Source organism: Callospermophilus lateralis, chromosome 7 (assembly GCF_048772815.1).
Source record: "Callospermophilus lateralis isolate mCalLat2 chromosome 7, mCalLat2.hap1, whole genome shotgun sequence".
Lineage (NCBI taxonomy): Eukaryota > Metazoa > Chordata > Mammalia > Rodentia > Sciuridae > Callospermophilus > Callospermophilus lateralis.
Window position 1 is genome coordinate 84,037,626 of NC_135311.1, and position 24,220 is coordinate 84,061,845.

Consider the following 24,220-nt stretch of genomic DNA (forward strand, 5'->3'; position numbering starts at 1 on the left):
TTTCAAGCTTACCTATCTACTAGAAACACCTGGAGTGCTATAGAGATTTGGATTTAATCAGTATCAAGATTTTTTTAATATTTTTTTTAAGTGATTCTGTGTAGCCAGAGTTGAGAGAGTCACTGTACTGTGGTATTTTCTCTTTTCCCCACATCACAAAAAGTGCTTGACAGTCTTATTTACTATGGATTCCCAAGTGCAACCTAAGATATTTGAATCAATCCATTCAAGTATATGGCCTTTTAATCTGTTTTTTAATTTAAAAAAAATTTTTGGTGTTATTTATTTTTTTAATGAAGGCCTCCAAATGATTCTTATGACTAGGAAGTTTGGGAAATATTTCATGAGGCTCTAAACTCTGATAAAGAAAGTTCTATGATCCTTCCTTCTCAGCTGTATCCCAGAGCATAGCATATATACTGGGTCAATCAAGCATTCAATAAGTATTTTACGTTAATTAATTAACCCACTTACTTCTAAAATGGAAATTAATAAAAATAATCATTTGCAAAATTTAAAATACCACTTGTAATTACTGGTTTTATACCAGAGAATCACAAAAACAGAATTACCAAAGATTTCACAAGAGTTTCAATGGGTTCTTTTGTAAGACTTCTGTAAATATTTTAATGTAATCAGTTAATTGGTCTGCATGAAGTTTCTTCAAGAAGGCATTTGTCAATGGATGTTAAGTTCTTTTATTGCAAAAGTCACAAGTCAAGGAATAGCTGAAAATGGGACTCTAATCTATGCAAATGAGGACAACAGCTATATTGGAAAAACAATAGATAACTTCTTTTACTTGATCATTGTGTTGTTTTAAAGTATGTGAGTTTTATATTTTGTATTCAATTGAAAGGCACAGACATATGTCAACTTAAAAACAACTATTAAATTTTTCTATCAGTTTTTTTCTTTGATGCTTCCTAAAATCTTCACTAATTTAGTTAAATGTCATCTTTAAAATTAAGATTCTTTTAGTCTTTACCAGATTTGTCCTTTTAAATTATCTGTCATTCAACATTGGAAAGTTTGCTGTTTTTAAATTATCACTAATTATTTTCCTTTATATTCCCCAGAATAAGCTGACACTCAAAAACCAGCAGTGAGTCCTTCTCAGATCTAGACTGCACACTAATTAGCTGTGCTTTATAAAAAGAAGTATCTGTATGTATGAGGTTATTGTAGAGTGTTTTTATCAATGCTCTCCCCATATAAAAGAACAAATGAGGGACTAAGATCAATAAAATTAATATTTGTGTAGAGCTTCAAAACTTATAAAGTCTCATGGGAGTGTGGTATGGCCATTTTGTAAAGGAGGTATTGCTATTTCATTTCTTACAGTGCTGTTATAAAATAGTATAGACTTATCTGGGAGAAGACCAGTCATGTGATCAGTATATATTTGCAGCAATGTTTCTGTTTCAGTGTCAAACCCTTTAGAAAAGGTATTTTTCCAAGAAAACATAGGCTACTGTGTTAAGTAAAAAGCTTAAAAACCTTTAGTTGTAAACCACGGTTTACAAGATCCAATGACACAAGATGAGTGCGAAAAATTTAGGCTAGGTATAAATTGGTAGATGATGGGTTCCATAGCAATTAGTGTATTCCTGCTTAAAGCTTTGAATATTTTAGAAATATTTAAACTCCTTGGGCCAAACAAAACATATCTGAATAAGAACTCAACCTTTGCTCCATACCAGCAGAAGATAGAATGTGGAAGAAGAAATAAAACAGAACACAGAAGCATGTGGAGATGAGATGAAAAATGATTTATGGTTTAGAGGAATCAAAACTCTAAGACTGAAATACAAATAGTAAAATTTGTAAATATTATTGATGCCCATCCAAGATCAACAGACTTCTATTTCTCTCTTTGGACATAGTTTCATTGTTGTAGTTAAAAAATATAGTACAGTGTTAAAAGGATGATGAGGATGGAACCCAGATAACTATCTTTAATCAGTTTCCTTATCTGTAAAATGGAGATAATAACACTGTAGCACAGAATTGCTGTGAAATTAAATGAGAACATGACAAAATCTTAGTGGAGTTCTCTTCGTGTTGTAAAAGCTATAAATGGTAGGTATCATTGCTATTCTCATAATCATTGGAAAGAACTATTCCCTTACTCATTCCTTCAGTTTTCCTTTAGTATATACTGAAGATCAAAATTAACTTTACCTACTGTATCATACGCCTCAGAGAGGCTTTGCTTGACAGGGAAAAATAGGTTTTTTTTTTTTTCAGTCAAATAATATCAATAACCCCAAATGCAAATACAGATGTGTTCTTTTTCTGTAGGTTTATCAGTAATCTTAAACAGTTTCTTTCCTTAAAAATTATAAATGACATTGAGTAAGTTACTCAGATTTTGTCTAAAAGTAGCCATACTTGTATAAACTAGGCCATTTCTTCCTTCCATTTCTTAAAGTATTCAAAGCCTTTGTTTTAGCTAAAAATACATTGATTGAGCATCTACTATGTGTGGACACTATGCTCAGTTCTGGAAATGTGGGATGAAGAGAAAAAGGTCTCTGACTTCAAGTTCTGCCTTGTCTGGAGCTCTGGGCAGATAAAAATGTTAGCAAATCATGTCAATAGAAAAGAAAACCAGTGTCTGAGTTCCTCACACTCTGACATGCATGTTTCCCTCTCCTATTTTCAGTGGGACTCCCTAAATACTCTGAAAAACAAGGGTGAATGAATATAGTAGGAACAGACTGAGGCAAGAATCATGCCCATTCTTCAACCTCTGGTTTTAGCTCCAAGACCACCAGGAAGCATTCTACTCTACTTTGGTGTTTTTACTGACTTGCAATCCCTTTAAATTTTCTGTTTCAAAGTTGCTATTTAAAATGGCTTTTAAATCATTTTGGCCCTTAATCATTTTGAATTTAGTTGCTTCTTTGGTATATGACCTATCTACCCATTAGATGGTAGTAAACCCTTGGAGGGGCAGGATCCATGTTTTTTGTACCTGCATTAATCTGGAAAACTGAATGTTTTATTGTTGTTATAGATTAAAGATTAGTAAAAAATAGTCCACAAATAATTGATGCACTAGTTGGGACAATACATTGAAGGTATCTGTTTTGTCATAAATTTTGAGGAATTTTTATGCAATTCATGCATTCATGTTAGAGGAGCAAAATGGTAAATGTAAACCTGTATCTCTTATATATAGTAAATATTTTATATTCACTTTTAGTCAACATTTATATTTTTAGTTCTGCTATATAACTGATGGCAACAACTTGCACTTACAAGGCAACAGAATGTACACTTAATTGTCCTACAAATGAAGAGTTATAGCTAGAGAAAACTTTCAGTCATCACTCATTTGTTTTAATGCCATTTAGGGTGGTAAAGTAATAATCCCTAAACTCAAAATCATCAGTTTGCATTATGTTAATTTACCATCTAAATCTGTTTCCCAAATATTGTTAGCAAAACTCAAAGAAAATAATTATGCTTATTAACATCATATTTGTTTTATAAAAAGAGGTAAAGAACCTATAGTTAGGCTGGGGTTGTGGCTCAGAAGTAGAGCACTCGCCTAGCACATGCGAGGTGCTGGGTTCAATCCTCAGCACCACATAAAAATAAATTAATAAAATAAAGGTATTTTTATCCAACAACAACAACAATATATATATATATATATATATATATATATATATATATATATATATATATATATTTTTTTTTTTTTTTAAAGAACCAATGGTTAACAGTGAAGAAATTACTTTTATTTGAAAACCACTAAATAATTATAAACAAGTCCCATATTATTTACTTCCAAGATTCTACCACTCTCATGTCTGATTTAATTTTCTACTTTCATTCATACTTGCCACTAGAGAAATTCTGTTTTTCATTGCTTATCACAGAATACTGCAGTAACTTCCGCAGCAGGTTCTAGACTTTACCTTCAAGGTTATCTTTTGCCATAGGTTAATTACTATTTCTATAATGTAGCCTCAGATTTGTAATTTCCAGCACAAATATACTGGAACAATGTCTAAACCCTAGTCCAGCCCACACTGATTTCTGTGCTCTTGTTTTATTTTTCCATAATTCTTTCCTAATTGTCTCTTCAGACACTATATATAATAAAAACACACGTTTTGTACTAAGATGAAGTTATTCATAGTTCCTATGTATGCCTTTACTTTTCTAATCTCAACCTATTTTATAATTGTCTTCTGTGAACCTAGGATTCTTTTTCAAATTCTATTCATCCCTTTCGACCAAGGTCACATGTCACCTATTCCATGGAGCTGACACTGAACTCCTCAGAAGTAAGTAACATTCTTTGTTCTTAAATTTTATAGAAAATTTCACTCTATATTTTATAGAACTTGTTATTTGGTACTTAAAATATATTTAGGTGAATATTTGTTTCCTCTTAGAATGTGAAGGATCCTTAAAAGTAGATTCTGGTGCAGTTTCCCTTTGCAAGTTCTCCTGTGCCAAGTATAAAGGCTTTAAACATAATAGATGTCCAGATAGTTTTTGAGTAGAGTAATTCATTAATATTTAGTAGCTTCAGAACTGTGGGGTTTGTATGAAAGACTATATAAAGGACCCACATGAACCTTATTGACAATCATTAAAGCAAAGTTATTTTGTGGAATAATATGCCTTGTTTCATAAACTACATCAGTGGTTATCCAGTTCTTCTCTACAGTACCTTTGGGATTCTACAAAGATGACCCAGGGCACTTCCTACTTAAAAAGGGGAGGTGCTCCATTTTGTATATTGGCATTTTGTGTAAGACTTTTTTTGGAGAAAGGATTCATTATTTAAGAAAATTTTTTGAAATCCCCTGGGGTTCCACCATGGGGGCACTTTAATTCTACCTTTGTTTCAAGTCTCTATTTCTCATGAAAGCCTCTTCATGTGAAAACTAAGTAAACAACCTGCTCTAGTTTGGCTGAATTCACTAATTCCAAAATACCAAAGTAGTAGCACAAAGTAGTACTTCAAATAGGGTCCTCCTCTAACAAGTGACTTTGTATGAGACATGACAGTCTTTAGGAGTCAATGAGCTTAATTCTTGATCTGACCTTCCTTACCTGGAAAGTACAATCATGTGTTTGCTTAAGAATGAGGAATGTTCTGAGAAATGTATTTTTAGGGGTGATTTTGTCATTGGGCAAACATCACAGAGTGCACTTATATGAACCTAGATGATATAAGTCAATCATTAAATATGGTCTCTTGATGCATGAGATGCAGTAAACATGAGATATATGAGGTCTGCTGCCAGCATAACATGCCATATTGTTTTACAGTAATTTTTTTAATAAGTCAAAGCGGTAGTTTAAAATGATAATAAAAAGTATAATACCAATACTTAAACTGGGAATGTAGTTGCTAAATTATCATTATCAAAATGATAATTGTGCTATACTTGTGCTATACTTTTCTACACTTGCAATATTATAGATTTTTTTACATCAGTACTGCCACAAACCTGAATAACATGGTGCACCACTTTATCATGGCTGCAATGTCACTGAGTTATAACAATTTTTCAGCTCCATTATAATTTTATGGGACCTCGGTTCCACTGTCATGAAAACACTGTCATGAGGCACATGATTATAGTTTGTTGGCACATCTTACAAGCAGCACTCTTTCTGGATATTCTTTCTAGATTTGGAAGATGCCTGAGAAGCAGTTTTATATAGCCTTCTATTTTGGTAAAAGACAAAACTTTCTATTGCCTGGGCTTATGATAGCCCATTCCTTGTTCACAGAGTAGGGAGAAAATACTGATCTGCAGTAAATCTAAAGTGTATCTTTATTGAATCTATCTTAGACTACTAGTCAGTCAGACAATTCTAAGTTCATTATTAGGAAAAAAAAATACCTGTTCAAGTCACGGTGTATAATTGGCTGTGTCAGGTTGTGAAGGTATTCCATACCTTTGGCAACATCTACTGCAATAATTAATTTAGACTGCAAATCAAGAATCCTAAAATTTAAAAATAGATTTAGTGTAAGGAAAAAATGTCAAAACCAATGTCATATCTTTTAAAAGAAATCAAGGTATATATGTTTTTTTTTCTGTGTAATTTTAGTCTATTTTTAACTAATTGAAGGTTATATTAAAAATTTAACAAATCTGGAAAAATAACTTGTCTACCTCAGAAAATGCTTAATTATAGGTCAACTCAGGTATACAATACGTTTCATTTAAAATATTGTACTTGATTTTCTAATTTATTTGCAATATATTTAAATTATTTGTAATAATGTAAAGATCTATTTTTAATAACTGCATGAAACCACATTCTAATTACTGTATGTATAGATCTAGGAAATAAATTCAAATTAGGCTTGTGCAAGATCATTTCTTTTTAAAACTTCCTTATATGGTGATCTTGGTAATTATTTTCTTTTGAGTTTACATATATCTGCTTTATTGGTATGTCAAATAGCATAATAATGTTTCAATTGCCAATTTAAATTCTTTGAATTTGTTACCTTCAACTGAATTCCTATTAATAAATCACAGAAATATTTCTATTCCTTGAAATACAATAATTAGTCATAAATTATTAGCCATATTTAATGCACACTCACTAGTATTCAGAGGTTTCCAAAGGTGAAGTTTCATGCAATTAGAAAGCCTCAGAAATGCCTCAGGATAATTTCAATGCCATGTTGAATGCCATGTTCAAGTATAAGGCAGAACAAGAGACTCATACCTCTTTTGCTCATGAAGGAGGGAAAACAGAGAACCTCCTGATATGTACTGAGTGACAATGGCAAATTGGCTGGGATCATTCAAGCAAGCACCCACAAACTGAATTACACAGGGATGATTGAGCTGGCAGAGAATGGACACCTCTCTGCAAAACATATCCACATCTGATTTGGAGCAATAAGTGTTGGCCCGATAACTAGAAATGGCAGCAAGAGGAAATACTAATCAGTTGATGAATCCAACAAGAGGTTTGCTGTGTATATAGTTGTCAAAGCTCACCACTCTACCTAGATGGTAATTTTTTTCATTTGTTTGCTTACCGTTTTATAGCCACTATTTTATTTCTGCATCGTCCTTTATATACTTTCCCAAAAGAACCTAAAATTGTTTAAAATAAATAAATAAGTACATATTATCTTGAGCTCATTTTAATTAAAGTAGACCTATAGTTTCTTAGGTTACCTGAGCCAATAATCTCATGGAACTCAATTTCTGAGAGTTGAAGATGGAAATGTGAAGGCAATCCAGCCCTTAGGAGGAGAACATCAGCTTTCTCTGCAAACAGGAATTGTCATTATACTTTTTAAGATTTAAAAGCACACATGTGAATATGTACTCTACACACACACACACACACACACACACACATACACAGGACATGGCATCCCTGGGGTACAGTTTATATAACATCTTGATAAAATTCTTATCTGGTCAATCCTTTCAATCACTCTCAATTGGTTAAGTTAAATACCAATAAACTAAAACTCAAAACGATGCAAATTAAATGACAGAAAACAAGCACTTCAAGTATTCTAAAGAAATACCCAAAACTAAAAAAATATTTTTAAAAGACTGCATATTCTAAATAGTTAAATATAAATTTATAATGTAATCATATTTTATATTCTTCTGGTCCAGTAGAATTAATTTTGGTTTATAGCAAACATTCAAAAAAAGTTCCCAAATTAATACTTATTTTTGGAAAATAATTATCTTTTGCTAATTTTTCCCTAAGGTACATCCATTCCCAATTCTTCTAAAATAAATATTAGTATTTGTAATTTATATTTTATTAAAAAATACAAATATTCACAAAGCATTATGAGAATTGATGCACTTCAAAACTCATAAAATGTTCACTGTCATATCTTAATGAACTGAAAAGGCATAAAAGATAAGGTTAATTATGAGAAGTATGATCTGTTGAAATTATTGCTTATGCTTATAAAATAGTCATTATTCATAATATGTTAAACAAAATAGAATGTTATCATATTTAGGCAGTAATTATCCTGAGTAATAAAATATAAGAGTTTTCCCATTTACGTACCTTTTGTCATGCTTTTAATCTTCCCCAATGGGGAGGGAACAGACACATAGGAGCCATCTAGAAATCAAATTATATAATAGAGTTGAAAGTAGCAATCATTTTTTTCTACATAAAAGTTCAACATTATAAAAAGAAACAGGTGATGAAACCAAGAAAAACTATAGCCTAAGGCCCAAATCTATTCTCCGGATACTGAAACTGTACTACAAGTGTTTATTTAGAAAGCGCATAAAAAGATTAAAAAGAAATCCAATTTGTAGCAGACTCCAGCAGATTTAATTTGTGTCTGGCTATGAGTATTCTCTGCCCTGCCGTAATAGATAACTGAAATGGAAAATGACCCTTCTCAGTTTATCCAGGCCTTACTACTCTTGTCCAAGCCTCATACACATCCAGTCCAGGTAAACTTAAACTTGGAGAAACTGTGGATTAATGAGAGTTAGAAAATAGCCTAAATGGAAGCTGCTACTACTGCTTCTTCTTCCTTTTTTTTTTTACTTTTTAAAATTTGATCTAATTAGTTATACATGACTGAAGAATGCACTTCAATTCATTGTACATAAATTGAGAACAATTTTTCATTTCTCTGGTTGTATACAAAGTAGAGTCACACCATTAGCACAACCATACATGTACGTAGGGTAATAATGTCCATCTCATTCCTTGATCTTTCCTAGCCCCACACCACCCCCACCCCCTTCTCCCCTTTGCCTTATCTAAAGTTCCAAATGGAGGCTTCTTTAAATTCATTCTCACATAGATAATTTTTTTTTCTGAAAATAAGGTTAATGTGACAATGTCTATGCTCTCCCACTATCCCCAGAATGATAATAACAGAAACACAGGTTTGCCTTTAGGCGCGGTTTGTACAGCAATGAAACTTGAATAAAACGATGGTACCTCCTCCAGGCTGAGAATATTCATTACAGGGCAGTTCATCCTGGGGTCTCTTATAATGCTTCAGGAGTGTGACAATGGCATCATGGCCTTAATGAAAAGAAAAAAGAAAAAAGAACAAAGAATCTTAATTTGAGCTTGATTTATTCATTAAACCACTGGTCCAAAAAATGATTGGAGGTAGCTTAAAAAGAGCACATATCTTAAGGGACAATATGCTGCAACACAAATTTAGTATCTTTATTCATTTATTAAAAATAATTTATTAGGATGACTGTATGTGAGGCACTGTGGTAGGTAAATAATACAATAAATGAGGTTGCCATGGTCCTACCCATAAGAAGCTTACAATGTAGTTGAACAAATAATTATAGGAATAATGAGAATTTCTAAATGAGGAAATAATAAGTGCTAAGAGAGTATATAATAAAGGCATGGTTAAAAGGGTTCAAAACACATGTGGTAACTATATTTGCTGTGATTGTGCATTACATTTGGTTGGCAGTTCCAGTAAAGCACAGTGCTAAAATAAATAACATGAGTTTCTGTAGTGCAAACAGCTGACTGCCCATAGATTTTGTAGTCCTCTTTTGCAGGGTTATTTTGTCCCTGGAAATGGCTGCCTACTCAGGGACAAAATTTCCATCTGACCCTCATATAACTGTGGCCTTGTGACATATCCTCACCAAGGCAGTATAAGCAAAAGTGACATCACTTCCAAATCTGAAATTTAGGATGCAGTCCATCCTTCTTTACTTCTCCTATCTGCTGGCTGGATGCAGAGAATTCTGAGGTTCTGGGGGTTGAGAGAAAGTCATCTACTAAGGGGAACTGCCCATCCTGGAATGTTAAGAGATTAAGAAACACCACTGACAGTCTGGAGTTTATTAATTGCAGTAGGAACTTATTATTGTTAAAGATAAAAAATGTTAAATGCTCGTCTGAGTAAACTACTGATTTTCAATAGAATAAAACTTTGATAGTCCTTTATGTTTTTGCTACAAAAAACAATCTACTGAAGCTAAATTATAAAAGAGAAAAACCATCAACCTTAAAGACCTTATCAAAAGACTTATAAAATACAATAGAATCCATTGTAAAAATGGCAAACTTTAGAAATTGGAAAAGCACAGTACTTTGGTCAGCCAATGACTAGCTAATGTGTAAAGTATATGCTGGCAGTAGTACTTTCTTATCAAAGACTCCCTTCAAAGATTTTGAATGAATTGTATATGTAACTTCATGAGATAGAAAAATTACCACGTTTACTGGCACTAAAAGTTTTCCCAAAGGTAATATCCCAATATCACAATTTTTAAGAAATAAAAAAGTATTGTGATCACAAATGAAAAAAACTTACAGCAAAACTTACATATAAGCTATCTACATAGTTAATAACTCATGTCCATTTTGTTATCATCTTTAGCTTTCTGTTTATGACTGATTCTTTTTCTTAAATCATAAACATAGGTAATGCTGAAATAATGGGGACCAGTTGCATGAGCACTGTTTATTTAAATTCTTGTGTGTTCATAATCAGGAAAAACTCAAGAACCTGAATAGCATGAGCCAACAGACAAGTTTCTAAGTGAAGTCTAAATAGGTAGAGATAAAATGATCAAACTTGAAAAATGATCAAACTTGCCATGTTCAAGAAATGAAGGAGTACAGTGTGGTTGCAGTATGACAAGCAAGATGACAGTGGTATGCCTCTATATGGAGTGGCGCTTTTCAAACTTTTAGGGTGTGTAAGAATCACTTGGAGGGTTAGGCATGCAGCTCAGTAGTAGAGTGCTTGCCCACCTGATGTGAAGCCCTGGGTTCAGTACCAACCCTCAACCACGCAGTTCTCACCAAAAAAAAAAAAAAAAAAAAAAAAAATCCTTAGAATACAAGTCAAAACACAGATTCCTGAGTCCTATCTTCAGAGATTCAGTTTGAAAATGTCTGTAGTAGGGTGTGAGTGTTGCTTTTCTAACAAGGTCCTTACTGATGTAGAGATTTATAGGTTAGGGTCATAGCTTGAATTTTGGTATAGATAAGATGGGGAACCACTGAAGGGTTTTAATTGAAGACTATATATATATATAGTTATAGTCTTCAACATATGTGTGTGTGTGTGTGTGTGTACAGTAGATGGACACAATACCTTTATTTTGTTTATTTGTTTTTATGTGGTGCTGAGGATCAAACCCAGTGCCTCACATGCTTAAGGCAAGCGCTCTCCTGCTGAGCCACAACTCCCGCCCCTTAAGAATATTTTTTGTCTTACACATTATTTATGTTAGTTTTGGGGGAATAAGGATTGAACCCAGGGGAGCTGTACTAATAAGCTATATCCCAAGACTTCTTTATTTTAAGACAGGGTCTTGCTAAGTTGCTTAAGGCCTTGCTAAATTGCTGAGGCTGGCCTTAAACTTGCAATCCTGCATCAGACTCAAAAGTTGTGGGGATTATAGGCATGCACCCCCATGTCTAGTTTGTCTTACTTTTTAAAAAAATCCTAATCTATAGACTAGAAATGATGATGCAGCCTTTAAAGACTATTTTCAAGATGAAGTAGAATAATGCAATCTGCCTTATAGTTCTAACATGTAAATGTGCCTTTGAGATCTTCTCTATTCTTGCCTTACTTTCCCCCACCCCAAGTATTATAAATGAATCACATTAGAACACCAGATACATTTTTCTACATATCAAAGTATTCATTCTCTATTGATGCTTCTGTTAATTACCACAAACTTAGTAACCTCAGTAATAAAAGTTTATTATCTGTTGTTCTGAAGGTCAGAAGTTCAACATGATTCTCCTGGGCTCCAGCAGGGCTGTACTACTTTCTAGAAGTCCAAGAAGAGAATCAATTTCCTTGACTTTTCTTACTTCTAGAGACTGCCCATTTCCCTGGCTTGCAGCCCTTTTCCTATGGATTCAAAACCAGCAGTGATTAACTGAGTCCTCTTCATATTAGTCTGACTTCTATGCCTTGTCTTCCTTTTTCATATTTAAGAACCTCTGTTATTTTAGTAAGCCTAATGGGAAAATCCAGGATAATCTCCTCTAGTAAAGTCAGCATTTTAGCAACCTTATTCCCCCTTTGCATATTATAGGCTCCAAGGAACCTGTAAATCTTTGGGGGTTCACTACTCTGCCTACCACACTCAGTTCAGTGGAAAGTTATGGGACCTTTGCTTGCATGTTAGTGCTGCCAACTGTTATTTTTTTCTGTTAGTTATTTTAACCTCAGCATTAAAGTAGCAACACTCACAAAATACCCTTCTGGAATTATAGTGTCCCTCCACTTGTCCCTTGCTAGATTCATGGGTTCTGAGCTTCTTTCTGCCCTGCTCCATTCTGTCTGATTACCACCGTGTAGTGCTTTTCGAATCTTTCTTTAACTTAATTTGGTCTTTAAGTGTTCGGAGTTGGAAAAACAAAAACTTTTCTTGTTTTCTGGGAGATGTTCCTTTAGGGGAAAGAAAACAACCCAAACCCCTAGCGTTTATCCAAGCACAACAAAGCTTAATTCACAGAATCCACCTCCCTGCCTGTCTCAGCCCTGTTGTGGAACCGACTCCAGCTGACAGACAAGAAGGCCTCGTGCTTTCCCCAGTGAAGCAGAAAGCTGCATCCTGAATCCTGAACGTCTGTGTGAGTCAGTGATCACACCCTTGATGTTACCTTTCATTTCAACAGCTCTCTTGGCTCCACTTGCTCTGAACAGTTTTAATTTCCTGCCAGCACAGTGGCACAATTTGCTGGCATTTTCTTTGGGATGCTTTTCATCAAGAGCCTAATGAGTGCCTGGGTTCTGGCTGATGATAAGTATGTGGCTGCCAGGGAAATGCCAAGAGGCCCCCTCAGCTCTGGAAGGCATCTCTGTCTGATTTCCCACCTCCTGCTAACTGAGGGCTAAGGCACCCTTATTTGGAAATGCTCCGCTGCTAGAACTGCTCTGACAAGCCACTAACGTGCATGCAAAGAAACCTGAAAACCATTAAGACCCAGCCCCACAACAAAACCATTAAGACCCAGCCACAAGGAGTTAAGCAGAAAAACATCTCGGTGGAGCTCAATAAATGGACTCGTTAAACCAAACTCCTGATAATGGATACACTCAAATAACCAAGGTACACTAATGGAACACATCCAGAGATAATCAAACTTCCACTAATTAAATAAAATGTTTCCCTATATCTAAGAATTTACTATCTACATCCAAGTATTTTACCCAAATAGGAGGTTGCTATGTTATTAGCCTAATGCAGTTATTATAATGATTTGTGCTTTCAGAGTATTATTCACTGGAGCACCTGGGGGTTTTGGCAAATGTGATTTCCCTGCCAGCATGAAGTCCCTTTCATTTCTTGCTCCCCTCTGTGTAATCCCCAAATTCCATGCTTTCTCTTTAATTTGTCTTCTTGTGTTCCTTTACTGCTTACATTAGGTGTGATTTCTCCTCCCAAACCTCTTAACTTGCAACTTGATGAATAGTTCCTTCCAAATCTAGTTTTTTAAGGTTATAATTTTGTCCAAAAAGATGCTACAAAGACAGTTTAGTATCTACATCATGGTTATGTACACAACAGAGGCTTCATAATTATTTAAGAAGAAGAAGTATGATCTTTATTACTCCTCATGGTTTTCTTCCATCCTCATAATTTTACCCTAGAAATGATGAATGCTGATTATCATCCTTTGCTATGAGAATTATTTTTATATCTCGATCTGGAGATGAATGGCAAATGATACGAATACTAAAATATTCTCTTTGATTTTGTAACTTGGAGGCCCTTTGGGTCCAAGCATAAGTAGAGAAAATGAGATTTGGTCTTGATTATAAAAGCCAGGGAATTATTATTGACCTCATATATTCCACATTCTAGATAACTGAAGGAGTAATCCCGCCTTACTTTAATTCCAAATCAAAAAACTTTCACTGAAATGACATATGAGATTTTGTCCATTATTTTAATATCTTACTTCCTATAATGTTAAAAACCCATTTCTTCAGAACACTGAAAAGTGGGATCAGAGGATGACTTCTAATGTCTAACTTCCTATGGCTCATCTTCCTCCTGACAATTCTGGTCCCACACACCATCAATTACATCAGAGGCAACAGAAATTCCTGACTTGCTACATCTCCTCATGACTTAAATCTGAAAGATGTCTTAGGTTTATACTACAGAGAGAACTCACATCCCCTTTGATCCACTATTTTTCTTAGTTCATCACCAAGCCCAAACAAGAATGCCACCAGTCCTTCCCCTTAAGACAATAATTGACATAAATAAATGCTTTTCCTAATAGACCAACACACAAACACACACACACACACACGCAAACAAGAAACTAAGCTATTTCATTATCCTTCCTGTTTTTCCCCTTCTCCTTTCCATTCTACTTTCTTTTTCCCATTCCTTCCCATCTTTAAGTTTCTTGTGCACATTTTGGGCCCAGCTCTGATATCTTCCCATTATGTAGTTAGTTCTTTCTTCATGGATACTCAATTTTAGACAGTATCCTTGAACTTTTTACTCAATATTGCATTTCCTTTATTTTATTCATAGCACTTATTGTTACCTGATAATTTCCATTTATTTTCTTACTTTTGGCCGGATTCTTCCAGCTAGAAGTGTGGAAAAAGCAGGGAGATTTTTGTCTATCTTAATCATTTTTTCCCTCAGTGTCTATTATATATTAGACTGGCAATAAATTTTGTTAAATGAGTGAATAGTAGTAGATATGAGAGATGCAGTGTTGAAATAGAAGAGCTCTTTATTCTTATAACAAATACTGTCTAGTGGAAAAGAAAAAATAATTATATATTCACTCAAATTTTATTTAATCAAGCTCTAGGAAAAAAAGAGGATTCTATGAGTGTGCATAATGGTGAAATTGTAGAGCAGTTTGGAGGAAGTGTTCCTTGAGGAATTATCTTTTAAACTAAGCTTTGAAGATGAAAATGAGTTGATTAAGCAAAAAGGGAGAAGAAAAGCATTTTGGCCAGAAGGAAGTCTTCACCATTCTGATGCATAGAAGAGGAATTTTACAGCATTCTTTAAGATCTTCTGCTCATTTATTTGACTATTAGGATTGTGCAGTTAATAAGAAATCTGCACTATTTATAGACATAGCTACAGAGACAGCAGAATAGATAGCAATTAGTATTGTTGAGAACATTAGCTCACCAGGTGTCATTCAGTGGAACATGGAATAGAATATTATATCATAAATGTCTTCCTCCTCTTTCTCAATTTCATTTCAACAAGCATGTATTGAACATCTATTAGGAGTCATCCACTGAACTTAAGATATTAGAAAATAAAGAGCTATATACCAAATGCTTGTTCTCAGGAAGTTTACGATTTGGTAGGGGAGATAGCTCTTCAGGATGGAATGGAGAACCGAGAGGTAAGGGTGTGCAGGTAATAGAGTCAAATGTAAAGAAACAATGGGTATGCTAAACTGGAGTCAGGGAAGACTTTCTGAAAGAGGACCTACAAAAGTTCTTGAAGGTTAAGGGGAAATCAGAAATTAAAAGAGTAGAGTCACGTGGAGTCAGGTGTAGGGAAGGGGAGGGTATAGAGGCGTGAGAAAAGACATTGGAAGATGGACTAACATGATATCCTGTTCATAGATGCTGCCTTACAGGATTATTGTGAAGTGTGTGTGAAATAGAACATGAACGAATGCTGGTGGTGTAGCAAATATGATGATTGCAACACTTGGAGTACCCAGAAGACAAAAGTGATTGGATAAAAGGTTGTGAGTCAGGAAGTACACAGGACATATGATAACAAGCTGGGACTTTTTCCTATCAGTGACAGTATGTCAATGAAGGGTTTTAAGCTGGGGAATGATAGAACCTTATGTTCATCTTGAATACATCTCTCACTCTATAGCTGGAAAAATAGATCCAAAAGATGCTGGAAAAAACGAAAAGAAAAGAAAACAACAAAAGGACTGGTAATTGGGCGATTAAAATTAGGCTATCAGGAGAAAGAGGATAAGGATTCAAATTAAAACCATGGTAATAAAAATAAAGAGGCTGAGACCGGAAGATCATGAGTTCAAAGCCAGCCTCAGCAACAGTTAGGTGATAAGCAATTCAGTGAGACCCTGTCTCTAAATAAAATACAAAGGAGGATGTGGCTCAGTGTTGAAGTGCCTCTGAGTTCAATCCCTGGTACCAAAACCAAATAAATAAATAGGATAGACTAAAATATACTCATAAAGTAAAAATAAAGGAAACTATTTGAATGTAAATGGATGTGTGTAGTGGGTGAGAAGTTGAGGAGGAAAAGGAGTCAAGCATCATTCTAGATTTTTTAATTAGGTGGCAAAGTGGAGAGCAATGCTATTGATTATATAATGAATACGGGTCACACAATAGGAGAAACAAATTTATGAGGACAAAAATGATGTTCAGTTCAGTTCTGAGTTGTGCATATTCCTTAGATATCTAAGTAAAAGAATCTAGCAGTCAGATGGTGTGGCAGTCTGAAAACATGATCACAAACTCTGACATTCTTCCTTAGCTGTGAGGAAGAACCCTGCTGCAGTAAAGAAGCTTGTGAATTTGTGCTGGAGTTTTAAAATATTGTTTTGTAGATTTGCATGCAACTCTTCATATTAGAATAATCATTTTGAATTACTTTCATAATATTTTGAATACTGATTTTCAAAATTGTCTTGATTCTGTTTCAGTCCGGAGGTTTTAGATGTAGTAGTATAACTTGAGTTATAAATAAGAAATATCAATACAATAATACATCACATGCTTTTCTATATGCTAGAATTGTCCAGTGGTGTTTACTTGTAAGACACAGCTTCATCAGTGGGTTTATTTAGGATATCCATCATCCTAATATATCAGTATTTCTTATTGTATACAAAATCATATTGTAGATTAGGAAAGACTGAGATTTGGGAGTTATACAGACTCAATTATATCTCCACCCTTTATTTAATAATAACATCTATCCCCATTTTTATTGAGAATCTGTTAAGTTCCAAGCATTTACATCTTATCCTTAACCTTCGTTGGAATGCCATAAAGCGTTGGTAAATTTCCTCATTTTGAGGATGAGAAGTGAAAAAAATTAAATAACTGATTGAAGTTCGTTGAGTACTAATGATGGAATGCGGAAGATCTGACTGATTTTATATTGAGGTGGTAAAAGCCTGAACTCTGCAATAGGATAGACCTCTGGTGCCAGCTCTCTACTAACAGCTGTGTGACTTAACAACTCAAATTCTTTATAGTCCCAAATTCTTTATAGTAGTAAGATAATGCCCATTCATAGGGATACACTTATAATTAAATTATATATATATCTATATGCATATGCAATAGTTACTTAATGTAAGTTCTCTTCTACATTCTAAGTATGTAGATTCTTGCAGTTAATATATTTCAAGAAATTTGTGACTTATCTCCTAATAGTAATAGAAAATCTCATTCTAATAATGCTTAGTATTATTTTATTCATTTATATTTAAAAGAGAATAACTACATATGTAGAATGGTAACCAATATACAAAAAAAAAAAAAAAAACACTCATGGATTTTGAAATACCCTCTAAGTCTTTTGTTTAACCCTTCCTTTATCTCCCTCCTAATCTACTTTAGCACACTAAACTTCAGCCCCTAAGTAGTTTAGATTCACTAAACAACTAACTATTCACTAAACCAGGAAATAAATTCTAATAGGTAAGAATGTAATATAGAAGCAGCCTATGAATTTATAATTCATTGTTGTAAATTTATAAAATAATTTAATGAACCTACCTCTTCTTCTGTTCCTTCCTAACCTTCATTTCTCAGTTATTTTTTACTGGCTAAAACCTGTAGAAACTCATGACTGTAAGATTTCATTACTTTTAGAGAACACACTATAGTACATTTACTATAAATAATTCACACCATACTACACTTGTCAAAAGGAATGAGCAGAGTATATATCATGGTACAGGAGCCTTGATTTTTATTGTTTTTGCTCACTTACTCACTAATTCTCCAACTCCAGCTCCCTGTCATTGTGAATTAGAGTGCTTCTGCTGTATACAAATATTGTATTCTGCATAATTAGATATTGGGAGAGGAGCCTCTCTAAATTACTTTAACTGGTGTCAGTACCGAAGCAAATCAGAAGTTTTTAGTCCTGTTTCTGGTTTGGGTTATTTTCTGACCCTAAACAGCCTGACATAAAGGAGTGCTTTTCTTTGTCAAAGGCAGCCTTTTCAAATCTAACTGCCAGACACACTATTGAGCTATGTGTTCAATTCTAATTGGCTGAGATCTTTTCAATTCGGCAGTTTCATCTTTAATGCAATGGATGTAAGATTATGTGTAGGTCTTTTCAATGGGTTTTCCATACTGGTGATTAGGGCAGAGGATTTGAACATAACCAAGCTGCTGGCTATTTCTTCTAGCCAATTTAAATTGATTCATACAAGTCCTTTGTACCCCAGGGAAAGGGCAGAACAAATCCAAGTGAGTGAGACAGCCATCACTACACTTTCAGAAATAATAGTAGAAAAGAAGAGGGTGGGGGTAGGGGATGACTTGGAGAGGAGAAACACTCTAAATACTGTGAAATTGGAACTTTAAGCAGTCGAGCAGAGAAATACTGAAACTTAACCAGTAGGCTTCCGAGTAGAATCAAGAGCACCAAGAAAATTATTTCCAAGATTGATTCTGATCTCTTTAGGTTAAAAGGGATATGTAAATAGAAAGTGTTGTTCATTTTTGATTCCACAGGAACCCATAGTGGGTAAACTCTTGTTTTGAAAATATTCCAAAAGAGAATAGACAACTTTTCCAGAACTCCAAGACATCCCTGAATGTACTATATTAGAATAGCAAAAAGATCATTAGCTAAAATTTAGCCTGGGTCTGTTAAAAAATTTGGTTTAGAACCAAAGACACATTCTGTTGAAAGAGACTCCACTGTCTTTCTCTTCAGAGTGTAGAGTAGGATGAGCTATTCTACTGAAGCATACAGAAAAATATTCCTTTTCAACTCAACACTGCTTGTTGAATCTCCCTTCTAGTTTCTCTCTCCTGGGATAGCATATGGTACATGGTAAAGCATAATGAAACCATTCCTATATCACCTCTATTCTAATAAGAAGGATCTCTATGCAGAGTTTTACTGCTTCCTCAGCTTCATCTCCAAATTGTTCAGGAAAGTTTTTAGTGTACTATATCAGTTAATTTGACAACTCTCTCTCCAAGGGAGAAAAGGAAGCGTTTCTCTATCAATGAAAACAGAAACTGTGCACTGTTGACAGTATCAACAAGGCCATTTCAATCCTTTCCGAATACATGAAAACAGTGCAACATTTCTCCAGCAAGAGAAAATAGCAGTAATTTCATTTTGCTGGTTTGACTTGCTTTGCCCTAGAACATATGTAAAATATCCATATGTCTCCTGGGTACTAACATTCAATTTGTTAAAATTCATAGTTATAATGGAATCCAACTCTGATGCCTGGCACATTAGATGAACAAATAAAGGTGACAAATATGGCATATGTTGCAGAGATCAGTGGGCAAGTCCTCTAAAGCATTTTTGCCGTGGCTTGGCAGGAAATCTTAGGAGTTTATACAATGATTCATTGTTTTGTAAGGTGTGGAATTCCACAAAAAAATAAAAGTAAAGCCAGTTTTCAACTATCACTCTCAATCAACTACAAACAAACAAAGTCAACCCCTGTGAAGAGATAGCTGCAGCAGCAATTTCTGAGCTGCCTTCCGGAAGACTAATGCTTTGTAAACAGTCTTACTCTGAAACTCACATTTCTTAAGAGATGCTGTCTGAGAATCACTTGAATAAATGTAATGCTTTGGGTAAGTAGAACTTAGTCAGGCCTCCTAAGGCTTCAGAATATTTAAGATTTTCCAGCTGATACTTAAAATATCAAGCTACCTAGAATTATTTTTTAACACAAAGGAGAAATTCTTTGTACCTAACAAAAATGCAATAATATATCCATCAAAAGAAATGCACAATATACATGAATATGAATGTTCATAGGACAGTATTTTTAACAGCCCCGAATTGGAAATTATCCAAACGGCCATGGATAGCAGAATGAATAAGTATATTGTGATCTAGTCACAAAACATTATCCTATGAACAATAAGAATAAACAGTCTACAACATCCTGCAATAAGGATTAATCTCATAAATTGTTAGCCAAAAGAAGTAAGACACAAAACAGTACATACCTGCCACTGCATTCTATTATATAAAGTTCAAAAAGAAGAAAAATTATGTCAGAAGGCAGTGTACACTCCTTTGGGGAGAGATTGAAAGATAATGTAAGTGGGGCTTCTAGGGTACTGGTCATGTTCACATTCATCATCTGTGTTCAGGGTAGGTTCAGGTTGTAAAAGTTAATTGAGTTGTGCAGAACAATATGTGCAAAGGTAGATATACTTGTATTTATACAATACTCAAAAAGTAAAAACAAAAAGATAGCAGATCTATAACTGTCTTATTATTTATGATTCCATGTTTACTATTTTGTCTTTATTCAAGTAACTCCTATGCCATTTTTTCACTAGCAGCCTTCAGATCTGTATGTTTTCCCTTTTTGTTTACATGCTTAAAATGACTCCCCATTTCCATTGACCAAAATCAATCTCCCTTTTCATTGATGGATTTTCATATCCTACTTTAACCAGATGAGATTTATATAGGTTCAACTTAGTACGTAAGAAATCTTAGAGCTTAGTATGGCCTTATATGTTTATATCATTAAAACAAAGAAATATATTTCTTTTCATACTTTAAGCATCCTAAAAATGTAGTCATCAAAGTTAACATAATAAGTAAAATGTTTCATAAAAGTCTTAATTATACAGTATTCAGTCATAACTACATAATTTCAATTACAGTAATACTGTCTCATCTCACCTGAGGAATCTAAACACCTTAGGAGCTTATGTGCATATGCAGAGCTCACTTATGATGTACAATATGTCTTAAATATCAATAACAAAGATGGTGTTTCACTTCTGAATGTCTCTAGTTACCTTTCCCTTGAAATAAAGAATTTGTTATCAATCATCTTTATTTCTGACCTACTACAAAATCTACCACTTATATCACTACTAAAATACTATTAGGTGCTTATTTTGTGCAGCCACTGATCTAAGCAATTTGTGCATATTATTACATTTAATATTTATAATCTTGTGAAGTTGGAGTTGTTACCTACATTTTGCAATGAAAAAATTATCCTAGAAAGATAAAATAATTTACACAAGGTCAAAAAATATGACTTAATATAAACCCAGGTGTTCTCACACCAGATCCCATGTTCTCACTGCTTTGAGTTCAAATAAGTTAATACCTAAATACAAATGATGGCTCCCTTACATTTTTCTAGCACAGGCGCTATCAACAGGGTTTACTCTGACATACTCCTGTTTTTCTTTATATTTGTTTATGTTTTAAAATTTGAATCCACATCAAAATTCCCCTAAAAGAGAGATAAAGATCAGCTCTAATTCCACTCTTCTATCATTTCCTACCACAAGTTAGCACCTAGAAATGCAGTAGCTCATTCTCTTTTTCAGTGTATCAATACTGAGAATGCCTTCAGCTTATCTGCAGTGCAGGAGTTGGTTTCTCTAATGATGGTCTATTGGTCTCTGATCCAAATCTCCAGAGATTCAAATACAATCTACAGAAGAAACGAGCATGTACATGTCTTGCAAGCAAAGGAATTATTGATGCATTGACATAATCTATGCACACAGTTCAATGTGTCACTATAGAGATGCAATGATTAAAAATATACCCTTTTCATAAGCCCACATCAAACATGTCTGCTCATCTTTTTCACCACTAGACCTGCTGGGATCACAAGCTACTAGATTCATATCAGCTCCATTATCCAGTAAGAACTGAACCAGGCGAATGTGACCATGGTAGCAAGCAGAGTGTAATCCTGTAATAGAAAAGAATAAAAGGATGAAAGGAGAAAGGAAGAAAACTACATTTTGATTTTCAAAAGGCAGTTGTCACCACATAACAACATTGTTTTCAGAGACAGAAAGCAATGGTTGATATACCTGATAATGAATTAATTTTATTATGGAGGAAACATACAATAAGCAAAAGAAATATTCTATACTAGGCAATCTATATAGACTGTATTTTGCTCAGAATTATTTTTTAGTATTTGCACACCTATAGTATTATCAAGAATGAATGTTAGTATCTTTATAGAAAAAAAAGACTGAAGATTCTCAAGAATTATTTTCACTGCCCAAACAAAGCAGGGTAGCATGGTCAGTCTCTGGTAAAGACCAGAAGAGAGTACATTGACTATAGATAACACAACCGTCAAGCTGACCAAAATTTAATATGTTTTTTTATTATTACTATTTACCATCAATGCTAAATGGTGTCAATTGATACAATATCCATCCTCACTGGGGTTGACCACAGTCAGGGCCCATTCCCCCTTGGCACACCACTGTTCTAGACCATTGATAAGCACCTCAAACAAGGGATGTTCTCACCCCAGTCATACCTGTGTGGCCATCTCTTCCTTGGTGATTGATATTTACAACATTCTGATCAAGAAGAAATTTAACCAGATCAATGCTCTTTCCATAGGTACAAGCACTGCAAAAGTACAAAATAAGGAAAATAGAAGACCTTTCTATGGGCTGAGTGATGTTCCCTCCCAATGTACAGGTTGAAGCTCTAATTCCCTTAACTCCAGATTCTGACTTCATTTAGGGATACTGTATTTAAAGAGTTAATATGTTAAAATGGGGTCACCAGTGTAGGTACAGATCCAATGAAACTGGTGTCTTAATAAGAAGAGGAGATTATAACAGATAATGACAGTCTGAGGGATGAATCTGTGAAGTCACAGTGTGAAAGTAGCTATAAGTCAAGAAAAGAGGTGGGGGCTCCAGAGGAAGCCAACCTTGCTGACATCTTAATCTCCTACTTGTAGCCTCTTGAACCATGAGGCAATACATTTCTGTGGTTTAACCTATCTGACCTGTGTGGTATTTTGTTATGGCAGCCATGGGAAACAAATACAGCCTTGATTAACCCAGGAAAATCTAGATGCTGATGTGTAAATAAAAGTGCCAAAGAGACAAAGAAGGGAGGAAGGAAGGTAAGAGGAGAGACACTAAAAAATAAGTAGGCACTGTATGACAATGGTAAATAAAAATAAGAACATACAGTGATAAAATCTTGAAGATTTTCAAATCTGCAGTGAAGTAAAGAAGTTGTGTAAAATTTATAGAACTTTTGAATCAAGTATTTCCTGTGTTGTTAGTTCAGCTTTAACCTAAAAATTATTCTGCATGACAACGAAATATGGAATTAAGGAGGGTCCTGAGAGCTGTTGTCAAATCAGGTCATATTTTGAAATTATTCCCTAGGAAACCTGTCAAATGTCGGAAGAATTCCTTGACCAGAAGTTAAGATCTCTTAGCTGTCATTTTACTATGGGAGCTTTGGTTGTGGACTGAAAGTCCAGAAATCCTCCATATACTAGCCAGAGTACCTGAGAAAAATCCTTAGACTTCTTGAATTTTATAGTTTTCACACCTGTTCTACATGATGATAGATAATACCTCCTCTATTTACCACATTGTTGCTGAAATTCCAAATGAATTAAAGCTTATGGAATCACATTACAAGCTGGAAAGGAAGTCCATGATCTGCTCTTTTCGTTGGGAGAAAAAAATTAACATAGTTAAGGACCTAAAGGAGATATGATTTTTATAGATAAAATTCACAACTAGATTTGTTGAACTATTTAATTGAAATTCTAATTTCTACTGTTTACTGAAAAAGCTGATAGAAAAAATATTTTTTGTAATATAAATAAATTATGCCTAATAATGACTATTAGCTTTAATTCATTGACTAGTAATTCTCACAGACTTTCTTTTCCTATAATTTCCCTCATACATCTGCTTTTTGTGTTCACTAGCAAGATTCTACTTCCAAAGCCTGGACAGCTATGAGGTATATCATAGGTAACTGGAGGAAACTAATATGAAGCAGAGCCCCATCTAATCATGGCTAATGGAAGCTTCAGGGACTTGGTTCTAGAAAAAGAGGTAGTTCATAGCATAGGATCTTACTATTTCCTCTTCCTGAGATGGTGTTGGCCAAGTCATATTTGTTTAATAAATACCACTCATCTTTCATGTATCTTCTAAACTATTGCTCCCTCTGCAAAATCTTCTCATGAACAAAGGCAGAATCATTGC

At 34.3% G+C, this 24,220-nt stretch overlaps 1 protein-coding gene across 1 annotated transcript in view; it reads right to left on the bottom strand.

Moving 5' to 3' along the window:
* Tnni3k (TNNI3 interacting kinase) overlaps nt 1-24,220 on the bottom strand; it is a 284,120-nt gene that overhangs the window by 153,696 nt on the left and 106,204 nt on the right. The window contains exons 10-17 of the mRNA XM_076862293.2: nt 22,507-22,601; nt 21,769-21,918; nt 8,953-9,039; nt 8,053-8,109; nt 7,185-7,277; nt 7,043-7,100; nt 6,724-6,918; nt 5,883-5,987 (exon numbers count right to left, since the gene is read on the bottom strand). Of these exons, the coding sequence (XP_076718408.1) occupies nt 5,883-5,987; nt 6,724-6,918; nt 7,043-7,100; nt 7,185-7,277; nt 8,053-8,109; nt 8,953-9,039; nt 21,769-21,918; nt 22,507-22,601 (840 nt within the window). The remainder of the gene's footprint in view (nt 1-5,882; nt 5,988-6,723; nt 6,919-7,042; nt 7,101-7,184; nt 7,278-8,052; nt 8,110-8,952; nt 9,040-21,768; nt 21,919-22,506; nt 22,602-24,220) is intronic.